The sequence below is a fragment of the Octopus bimaculoides genome, chromosome 20 (genome assembly GCF_001194135.2).
Source record: "Octopus bimaculoides isolate UCB-OBI-ISO-001 chromosome 20, ASM119413v2, whole genome shotgun sequence".
Classification (NCBI taxonomy): domain Eukaryota; kingdom Metazoa; phylum Mollusca; class Cephalopoda; order Octopoda; family Octopodidae; genus Octopus; species Octopus bimaculoides.
Genome location: NC_069000.1, coordinates 25,505,758 through 25,517,223, shown reverse-complemented (window position 1 = coordinate 25,517,223; position 11,466 = coordinate 25,505,758). Strand labels below are relative to the sequence as shown.

General features: G+C 41.1%; 1 protein-coding gene across 1 annotated transcript in view; it reads left to right on the top strand.

Annotated features, from left to right (window-relative positions):
* LOC106868020 (ammonium transporter Rh type B) overlaps positions 1 to 11,466 on the top strand; it is a 57,139-nt gene that overhangs the window by 43,879 nt on the left and 1,794 nt on the right. The window contains exons 7-9 of the mRNA XM_014913116.2: positions 2,150 to 2,287; positions 8,842 to 8,972; positions 10,513 to 10,646. Coding sequence (XP_014768602.2) covers positions 2,150 to 2,287; positions 8,842 to 8,972; positions 10,513 to 10,646 — 403 coding nt within the window. The remainder of the gene's footprint in view (positions 1 to 2,149; positions 2,288 to 8,841; positions 8,973 to 10,512; positions 10,647 to 11,466) is intronic.

The following is an 11,466-nucleotide window of genomic DNA, read 5'->3' as shown; positions in this document are numbered from 1 at the left end:
TCTCTCTCTCTCTCTCTCTCTCTCTCTCTCTCTCTCTCTCTCTCTCTCTCTCTCTCTCTCTTTCTCTCTCTCTCTCTGGTCTGCCTCCTCTATTTTTCCTTTTCCTCCCCATCTTGTAATGGTCTTTCATTCTTCTTTAACCTCTATTTGCTTCTCCATCCTCGCAGGGGGATGAGGTGGTACTACTGAAAGGAGTCTTCTGCATTGTCAGCTTCAAAGACTGACGATTGAACGATCTTGTCTGCGATTTCCAGCGATGCGAATGATGTTTTGTTGGAACAGCAGCCTATGGCACTGCTCTTGTTGTTTATGAAGCTGTTTTTTTCTTCTTCTTTCCTAGTTTCTCAAAACCAAAAAAGCTCTCAAGGGACACTAATATCCAAATATTATGGTTACGAGCTCCTCTGTACAATTGTGTACCACACCAACCCGGTTTCTCTCTTGCCCCGTCTTCCACTTCGAATAGTACGCACATTACGGCCGATAGAGGATAGATTATGCTACCCATAGGCCAGGACTGCCGCTTTTGCTTCTTTGTGAAACATGGTTAAAGTTCCTTTCCTTATCAAAAAACAAAGTTTTTGTTTTTGCTTTCTTTTATACTCGATAATCGACAAAATAACAGCAATTATAATGATTTCTGATTTAGGCACAAAGCCAGCAGTCTTGAGTGGAGGAAGCAAGTTGATTACAACTCCAGTACTTGACCGGTACTTTATTTTATTAACAAGGAAATGATGAAAGGCAAAGTTCACCTCAGCGGAATTCGTACTCAGAATGTAAAGAGCAGGCTTATGATCTAAGGCATTCCAGCTGTGACAATTCCACCTTTGTATGTTGTATATAGAACTTCGTGGCACTCCGTCGGTTACGACGACGAGGATTCCAGTTGATCCGATCAACGGAACAGCCTGCTCGTGAAATTAACGTGCAAGTGGCTGAGCACTCCACAGACACGTGTACCCTTAACGTAGTTCTCGGTGAGGTTCAGCGTGACACAGAGTATGACAAGGCTGGCCCTTTGAAATACAGGTACAACAGAAACAGAAAGAAAGAGTGAGAGAAAGTTGTAGTGAAAGAGTGCATCAGAGTTCGCCACAACCCCCTGCAAGGGCCTCGTGGAGTTTTAGGAGTTTTCGCTCAATAAACATTCACAACGCCCGGTCTGGGTATCGAAACCACGATACTACGACTACGACTCCGCTACCCTAACCACTGGATCATTGCACCGCCACATATAGCACTAGAATATCATGACAATAACCGTCCTTAGAGAGGGGATTTGACTGCTATATCTAAAGGATCAAGTGACAACGTAGACGTTCAATTGTTGGTTCAAATTATCCAGTGTTTTTTTGTTCTTTTAGTAATTATTCTGATATGAGATCATATGTTGGAAAAAATAAAGCAAGTACTTCAAGATAGAGTCATACAAGCTATTTAAAACATATACTTTTGTTGTATTATTGTTCAGTGGTTTATGGCATCATTTCTTAAGTTATCAAAGTCGACCGCTCTAAGGAAACAACTTATTGCTTTGCTATGATAGGCAATGGTTCTCATGCCCAAAACGATATTCGAATGTCTCTGGTAGACTTGTGTCATTTTAGAGAGTATAAGAAGTCATGTCATCGTATCAGAAACTCTATCAATTTTCGGTGAACTTGTAATGAAAGAAATTAATCATCGTAGAATGAAAGATCTGTATTTTATCCATTAAATATGACAGTAGCAGAAACCTCCTGACCGAGCGTTTTAACTGCACAAAAAGTGCAAATGTCGTTATGAAAAAATAACCGAATATTGTGTAAGTATGTTACATCAAACCATTTATCAAATGTTCTCGTTTCTAAATGACCCATCGATAAGTGACAATCCTTTCTGACTACATTGTTGAGAAAAATTACGAGATTTATGATGATCAGGCTTTTCTTGAAAGCATTGGTGACGTGTATAAATTCAAATGATCCGAGTTACCAATTAGAAACAGGTACTCTGCTGGTTTAGCATTAACTACTAGAAGCTATTAGACTGCAGCACAGAAGAGGGGGTAATGTTGTGAAGGAGTTTATGTGGTATGAGGCAAGAAATAACCTTATCTTTTATTAGACTCATATCTTGATCCTTTCTGATTCGTTCTTTTTCTCAGGTTCATATCCAAAACTCTACTCTTGCTGGTGGCGTCGCTGTTGGTGCATGTGCAGATATTCTTTTACAGCCATATGCAGCTATGATCGCTGGGTGTTTGGTTGGCTTGCTATCTGTGGTCGGATTTGTATACATACAGGTAAAAAATACAATTATTCATATTTAGACTTCTTATATGAGAAACAAAGTTCTACATTTACAAGCAAGATATGAGAATCTGAATCAAGAATTCAGTTAAACTTGAATGTGCATTCATTTCAGTTCATTCATCCTTTATGTTTTACTTTTTGTAATCGCAAGACCTTGGATTTACAGATTTTTCGTTTGCTTTTGAACACATGACAATTATACTGATTTCCTTCTTGACCGAAAAATTCTAAATGCAATATTCAGTGGTAAATAAGCATTTTGAATGAGCATTAACAGCTTAAATGAAGGGAAATGTGACAACTGTATTATAGCGTCGAGTTTCCATGCTCATCTTTTATATTGTTTTACTTTTGATTCAGTTTAAAAAGCCCCTGAAGTAAATTAGAAAGATATGACCTTTACTTCTATGTACTTTTTTAATGTATATAAAAAAATAAGTTGAACTATTTGGATCTAATCTGTGTTGAGATAGTGGTTCGGTTAAAGCTTGCAGATAGTGATTCCTTATTGTTAGCTCAAGGTATGTGCTAATAGTTCATCTTAGTCCTCAATATTTTACGATTTGAGTTCAAGTAGTACCAAAGGCTTTTTACCTTTCCTCGTCTTCGAAAAATGTAAAGGTCAATGAAATAGGTTACTAGTTACGCATTAAATGATTCAGCGATAAATTTCCCACGTCCATTTCAAAAAATGTTTGACCTTCTATACATGTTAAAAATCACTGTCATTATTATCTCCCTATTATCCACCACCACCACCACTACCACCACAGTAACATCAGCAACAACAAGCATCGCATTATCTCAATTCAATAGATCAAATTATGTTAAAATGGTTCTGTAATTTCAATACTTATTTGCCATAAATTGAGTTGATTTTATTACAACCAAACATTATTCTGCTCAACCGTGTCTTACAGCAAGTATTAATTTCTACACTGTAGAATAGGTAGCTTGTTTCGCTAAGAATCAAACCGCCGCACTAATTGAATTGTGGTTGTTGAGGTTGTTTAATCCCACGTCAGCTTCGTCCTGTAAGCCTACATATGATAAATGTATTCTAGCAGCATTCATCTCGTCCTTTCTTGAGTTTGTAAGATATTATCTGATGTAGTCTTACATTAGATAATGTCTTATCGTTTTTAAGATGGCAAGGTGTGATCTCATTTCTAGCTGATCTTGTTGTTTCTAGCCGATCGAGCGATAACGAAGGGTCTGCTTTGATAGCTTGACAGGAAGAAATGTTTTTCCAAGCTGGAAAAAATTTGATAATCATTTTTAATTGTGTATGCAAGACCAAATTTGAATTTGAATATCTAGTCCTGAACATTAAGCTTTCACACACACGCGCTCACATATACATACATACATACATACATACATACATACATACATACATACATACATAAACATACACTGACTTTCTCACACATAAACATTCACATACATCACTGTTGCGTCGACGACCCCAGGCGAAGAAATAGGATCTCCCAAGACATATAAATAAAGGCAGTCTGGCCGTGGCAGGTGTGTTGAGTAGAATTCGCGTAGCAGTTGCGTAGCGGTTGAGTAGAGATCATCCGAAGGTGCTAGATAGCAGTAGCGTTGAGACATAACAACCACGCACATATTTGTTTGACCACATTTCCAAGCTCCTCCCTAGTTAAAAGGTGAGCAGTGTTACCCTTGCCATAGTTTGGAAAAGAAGTTCGAAACAACTTACGTGCAAGCTAATAATTGTTTACTTACTTCCAGCTGGTCAATCTTGTATATTCCATTAGTGCTCATCGCTGCAAAATATTTTCCCCATAAAGTTTTTTCTAAGAACGTGAAATTGATTATAATCAGTGAATCGCGCACAAATCTGCACTCTTTTTCAGGTAGAACAGCTTTACTCCTGCTGGCCAGTATTGGCTCGGGTGACAAAAAGCGGAAATATTCTCAAGTTCTGCATCATAGAATCTTTCTAGCATGTTCTATCATGAACAAGCAGTCTCTCACTCTTATATGGTCTTGCGGCGCGTCTGTTCATAATTACAAGTATTTTTTGTCTCGATGCAAATGCTAGATGTTTGTTTACCCGATCTTTTTACAGGTATTTCTCTTTGTCCCGCTAAGCTTCTAGCAACCAACTTTGCCAGGCAAGCTCAAACCACTTCCAAATCATCTTTACGTCCCGACTGCATTCTGTAAACTAGTCAGTTACGACAAGCAGTGTTTAGTAGAGTGTCTCCTTCAACCTGGAAAAAAAAAGTTGGCAGGTTAGCTTATTAGATATATAGTAATGATATACTAAAATTACAATGATCTACAACAGTTATAGCTGCTTATCCTAAAAAATCTCAAACTTATGTAACGCATCTGGTGTGTGTGTGTGTGTGTGTGTGTGTGTGTGTGTGTGTGTGTGTGTGTGTGTGTGTGTGTGTGTGTGTGTGTGTGTGTGTGTGTGTGTGTGTGTGTGCGTGTGTGTGTGTGTGTGTGGATTAGGGATTTCAAAATCCATGCAGATATTTTATGAGCATACTATTGTAATCCGAACTTGGCAAAGCATAAATACCAGTAGGAAACATCAGAAGCCGTGTATGTCTAACAATTATAACTGTTTCCCTTTCAATTAGTAAATTGTGTGTTCACTTCTAAGAATTTCGTATCAAATTCCAGAGTATATCAGAAAAACACAACGGGGAATGAAAAATTACGCATTTTTAATTAATATTTCCCAGCATATAAGATGCCGATACATGTTTCTGTTATGTAAGGCCCTTAAATGCCATGGTTTCGTATAACTAATTGATTCGCATTCAATCGATTACAGTACTATGTAGATCCAATGATATACACGGTCATTTGACTTTTACAGGGTGTTCCTCTAAGGGACTTTGAAGCGAACGAAATGTAATAGTAGTCGAGTTAAGCGACCAAAACATTATTCAGATTAAGGGAAAGAGAAAATAAAAGGAGGGAAAATGTGGAGGTGGTAACAAAATACGGTGTTTCAAGAATTCGAGCAGCCTTTAAACCAAAACTGACCCTCCTCCGCTTGCTCCGCTATTGGGTGGCCCTACCAGGAGTCTAAATCTCCAGATAGTATCACTCTCAGAATCATTGGAACACACAAGCTCTTCTACCATGACAAAGGGTGACCATGCGTATATACATGGTGGCTATTGACTCATAAAGAAGTATGACTGACGAATTATCTTATCCAAATAGCCGTGAGATTGGAGTTCCGCAGCTAATTCGTGACTGGGCTGGCCTCTTTAGGATTACCGCAGCCAACCCCTCAAGGGAAGTCCCTAGAAAAGGTGAGATAAACATCGGACACGGCAACTCGATCTGGCCAGCATACCGCGGTCAGAACTCTACTAAATCCTCTGCTCTGCAACCTCTCACTTTCGGGAACTGGAACATCCGCACTCTCTCTGACAAGGGCGACATTAATCGACCAGAGCAACGTAGAACCCTCGTTTGCAAGGAACTTGCCCCTTCAACATCGAAGTGGCAGCCGTGAGCGAGTCTAGGCTTCCCGGAGAAGGCAGCATCAGAGAAGCTGGCTCCAAATATATCTTTTGGAAGGGGAAGAATCCTAACGAACTACACATCCATGGAATTGGCCTTGCCATCAAAACGCAACTCGTGGACCATCACAGACTCGTCCCAACTGCCGTCAGTGAGCGCATGATGACTGTTCGGATCCCGTTCATTGGAGACAGATTCCTTACGCTGATCTCTGTGTATGCCCTTACCCTCACATCTGAAGACGACTTCAAAGCTTCGTTCTACAATCTGTTGGACCGCACCATGCAGACAGTCCCCGCGCATGACAAATTCGTCGTGTTGGGGAACTTTAACGGCAGAGTCGGCAGAGTCGGCAGTGGCCTTTGTCTGTGGAATGGCATTCTTGACCACCACGGCATTGGGAAATGCAAAGCCAATGGCTAGCTCCTCCTGGGCCTTTGCGCTGAGCATGAACTCGTCATTACCAACACCCTATTTCGCCTCCTTACTTGACAAAAAAACAACCTGGAAACACCTACGGTCTAAACATTGGCACATCCTCGACTACGTTCTGACAAGACCCAGGGACAGACGAAACGTACGCATTACCCGCTCCATGCCTGATGCAGATGACTGCTGGATGGATCACCGCCTTCTTATTTCTCGCCTTGACGTCAAGATCCTCTGCCCACCAAAGCGGGTCTCAGCAAGCATCCCTTTGCCGACGCTTCGACTGCACCAATCTCCGGAACTCACAGGCATCCCAAGACTTCAGGGAATCCATTGAGAGACACCTGATAGACCTCCCATAGACAACTTTCATTGAGGATCGCTGGACCAGCATTCGTGAAGCCATGACCGCTGCTGCCGAGGAGCCCATCGGCTTTGCCCGGAAGAAGGACCAGGACTGGTTTGACGAGAATGGTAAAACATCTCCCGTCTTATTGAAGCCAAATTGCGAACGCGCCTAGCCCTCGAGAACCATGCCACTGCAGAGAACAAACGAAAACTCCAGTAAGCATCAGCGGAATGCCAGCGGGGAATTCGAGAAGCTCAGAACATCTGGTGGCAGAGGAGAAGCAAAACTATGCAGACCAACGAGACTTGCGCCGCTTTTATGATGCAACCAAGGAGATCTTCGGCCCCACAAGGTCATCAGTGGGAAACCTGAAGAACGCAGCTGGCTCTACGATAAATAACATCCAGGGAATCCTCAATCGCTGGAAGTCCCATTTCGAGTGCCTACTTAACGACCACTCATGCACTCCTGACAATCTCCTCCAAAACACCCCACAGCTCCCCATCCGCCATTGGATTCTCTGCCGCCCTCACGCCATGAGTTAAACAAGGCACTTGCACGCGTGAAGCCGAGGAAAGCTCCAGGACCAGACAACATCCCGTTAAGTTTTTCACACACGGAGGTCCTGAGCTGAGAAATCATCGGATGCTCCTTATCCTCAATATCTGGGAAAGCAAGACCCCACCTCCACGAACGACTTCCGCGATGCAACTATCATCATCATCTGCAAGAAGGGAGACTGAGAGGATTGCAACAACTATGGGGGCATCTCACTCCTGAGTATTGCAAGTAAGATCTTCGCCCGTATCCTACTCAATCACCTCTTCATCCTAGCGGAAGACGTGTTTCCTGAGACTTAGTGTGGCTTTCGACCCTCTCGAGGCATAATCGACATGATCTTTTCTGCCCATCAACTCCAGGAGAAGTGTCAGGAACAACAACAGCCTGCAACGTTCATCTTCTGGGATCTAAAGGTCCCCCATCCTGCAATGTGATCCGTCCTTGCCCTGTTTGGATATCCGGAGGACTTCATTGCCTTGGTTCGCTCCATCCATGACGGTGTGGTGGGTAGGGTATGCCATCAAAATGCCCTCACAGACCCTTTCCCATCACTGAGGGTCTTAAGCAAGGATGCGTCCTGACACCAACCTTTTTCTCTTTGTACATGGCCGCATGTTCAACAAAATCCAACTAGACTCGCCTGCCATCAACATGCGCTATCGCTTAGATGGCGGATTCTTCAATCTCGCACGCCTCCGTGCAAAGACGAGGACCTCCGCTATCTCACTCCTTGGGATGTAGTATGCCGACGACAATGCCACTCCGAGCGGTACAAAGGACGATCTTTACAACGCGGCTTACAATCGCTTCGGGAGGCACGTAAACACATTAAAGACCAAGACACTGATCCAACCTGCACCAGGCCAGAACAGTCCACCTACAAACATTAACCTCAACGGCCAGCCCCAGAAGAAGTTGAACACTTCACATACCTTGGAAGTATCCTTTCGAAGACCCCCACGTGTGAAATGGACGTGGAGAACCGGACAGGGAAGGCCCACTTCGCCTTCGGCAGACTCAGCCAACATATATTCTTCAATCACGCGCTGACCATCCGGACAAAGATCATTGTCCTGTCAACTCTACTCCACGTTTGTGAGACTTGGACGTCGTACCACCGTGACTTCAAGCGCCTTGAATGCTTCCAGCAATCGAAGCTACGGCAGATTCTCAACATACAATGGGAAGATCACGTTACCAACAATGAGGTTCTTCGCTGCACCTCACTGCCAAGTGTCGAAGCCACCACTCTACACCATCGTCTCCGCTGGGCGAGTCACGTCCAGCGTATGGAGCCCTCTCGTCTTGCAAGGATCATACTCTACGGAGAAGACCTAGTGGAGGTCCGAAAATCCGTTTTAGAGACCAGCTGAAAAGGACCATTGCTCAAGCTAACATCCAGCTATCCTCATGGGAATAGGTTGTCACAGAATGAGGAGGCAAAACGCAAGGAGAAGAAAGGAGTGTCTCCAACATCCTCGACCTGAACCGACCATTCCGTGCCAGTTCTTCCCACGACTCTTTCACCACCGACTTGGACTCCAGAGTCACTTTCGGCACAAACACCAACCGAAAGGAGACTGGATGAAAACTGAAGAACCCAATGCTCGGATACGAGCTAGAGCCAACCATATACGCATACATTCTATTTCATTGCTTTTCATTACTTCTATTTTTCCATTGCAGCCTTTCTTGCTTAAGTATTTGAAAATACATGATACTTGTGGTGTGAACAATTTACATGGAATGCCAGGTATTGCAGCTGGTATTATTGCTGCAGTAGTTGCAGCTACAACCGAGAAACACAACAATAATCTGTAAGTTACATACATATCTTATTTTTGTTATAGTGAATACGCAAATCTGGAGTGAATTGAGATTTGCGTGAATTGAGATTTATGTGAATTGAGATTTATGTGCAGAAACATTTTCTAAAAGCAGAAGTGCGTTGGATTAAAAATTATTCTTCACGTAGTAATGCTTGACAAACAGACAGATGTATTCAATAAACGATTTAGCAAAGGAATCCAGGGTAACTCAAGATTTTCTGTTTAATTTTCATTTAACAGATTAGATATGGAGACATTTGTCATTGCTTTCGAAGAATGAGAATAACAAACAAGCAATGGTTTAAATTTCAACTGCCCAATGGCATTTACCCCTAACAACGAAGCGAGTCGATCTTGTGATGCTTGATGCCTTTGTACTTCTCAGAAAAAAGTTTTAGAGGTTAAAAAAAAGTTTTAGAAAATTGTCAATTTTGCTAATATTACTTTACATTAAAAATTAGGTTTGGTGGATCGCTGCCTCTTTTTATAATATCTTTCAATTTTACTGGAAATCTCGATACAGCCCCGTTATCAGAACGTGCGATTTCCCTCTTGTCTGAACGCAATGAAAATTACATCGTTTCTTGTCCCTTCCAAACCATCCAAGAGAAGCAACAAGCACATAAACAACTTTTTCGGCATCTTTTAATTGATTAAATAAATTTAACGTACTTTGTGGGATAACGCCTTGAGAGAGTGACGAATAACGCTGCACTATCTATATCAAAACTTAGATTTTTTCCATGTTCACCATGATTTGTCTGCGAACGTGTATTAGCTCCCAAGTGTTACATACAATTCATTTCCGTGCAAATTTTTTTTTTGTTGTTTTTTTTTTTGTCAGATTGATTCATTTCGGCGTTTTTAGTATTGAGAGTACAAGTTCTAATGTTTCCACTTTTTTTTTACCCCTTTTATAATCGGAATCTGGCGATATTCATTTATGTGTACGAGACATGATGAGCAAAAATTGTACTAAGAATTAAAACAAATCCTGAGTGCGTTATGAAATTATGAAATTGGTCCATCAAAGTTCACAATATAGCAATAACGTTTTACTCCAGAAAGTAAGAGCAAACCAAATATGAATAGCGGAGGACTTTCTCTTATGTGCACAAATAAAGATACGGGGTGCTTCGATATAAAAGTTCCAAGTCTAAGCGAAAGAGTCTGAGGATAGCAAACAAGATTCGACGAGTACATTTATTATTTCTTATGTGAGTGTGGTTGCTGGAATATTAAGCTTCCTTATAACAGTTTTCGTCCGCAGAAGACAGGTAAAACTCGGTATGTGCTAATATATTGAATATGTGCGTGTGCATATGTGTGTGTGTGTGTGTCTGTGTCTTTGTGTGCGTGTATCTGTATGTCCGTGTGTATTTTGTTTGCATGCGCGAAAATGAATTAAGGTTCTTAAAATTTCTAGACAGTTATAATCATATATAGCACTATTTTATTTGTTTTAGAAATCGGCAGCATGATGTATACTTGTATTCATTAATCTGTATGTATATAATATATTTCCCAGCATGGATGCCATCTATATAATCCGAGAAAATACAGCCAGCTCCGATTATAGAACAGCTGTTCAACAAGGAGGATTCCAGATGGCTGCACTTTGTATAACTCTTTTGATTGCGATTGCCGGCGGACTTCTTACAGGTAATACATATATATATATATATATATATATACGTCGTTGAATATTTTTAGCTACTATTGAAGTTGTGGATTAACTGACAGTAGTGAACTTCTCTTCAACTTTTATGTACTCTGGATGATTTAACAATCACTTTTGCTCCATTCTATCTAGTCAATTTGTCGTGTGCTTCACTTTGACATGTGAATTCTTTATCAATTCCGTGTAATCAAAACTACACACACACACACACACACACACACACACACACAAACACTCACATATATATGTATATGTATGTATATATATATGTGTGTGTGTGTGTGTGTGTGTGTGTGTGTGTGTGTGTGTGTGTGTGTGTGTGTGTGTGTGTGTGTGTGTAAAATATATAGCGTAGCGAATATTTTTAGAAATTTCCCTACCAGTGGCCTTGCATGTATAAAAAGTCAACAGACAACATATTCTCAATATAAAATAGTGTACATTTAAACACAAGAGAAACTACCTTAAACAGGTAATTTTACACGCTAGAAGAAGCAGTCAAAACGACCAAAACCACATTTGAGAGCAATTTCAAAGGGAATGAAAAATAAAAACTTTTACCTTGTTACTTTTATTTTTCATTCCCTTTCAAATTGCTCTTAAATTATAGGCGCAGGAGTGGCTGTGTGGTAAGTAGCGTGCTTACCAACCACATGGTTCCGGGTTCAGTCCCACTGCGTGAAATATTGGGCAAGTGTCTTCTACTATAGCCTCGTGCTAACCAAAGCCTTGTGAGTGGATTTGGTAGACGGAAACTGAAAGAAGCCCGTCGTATATGTATATATATATATATATATATAT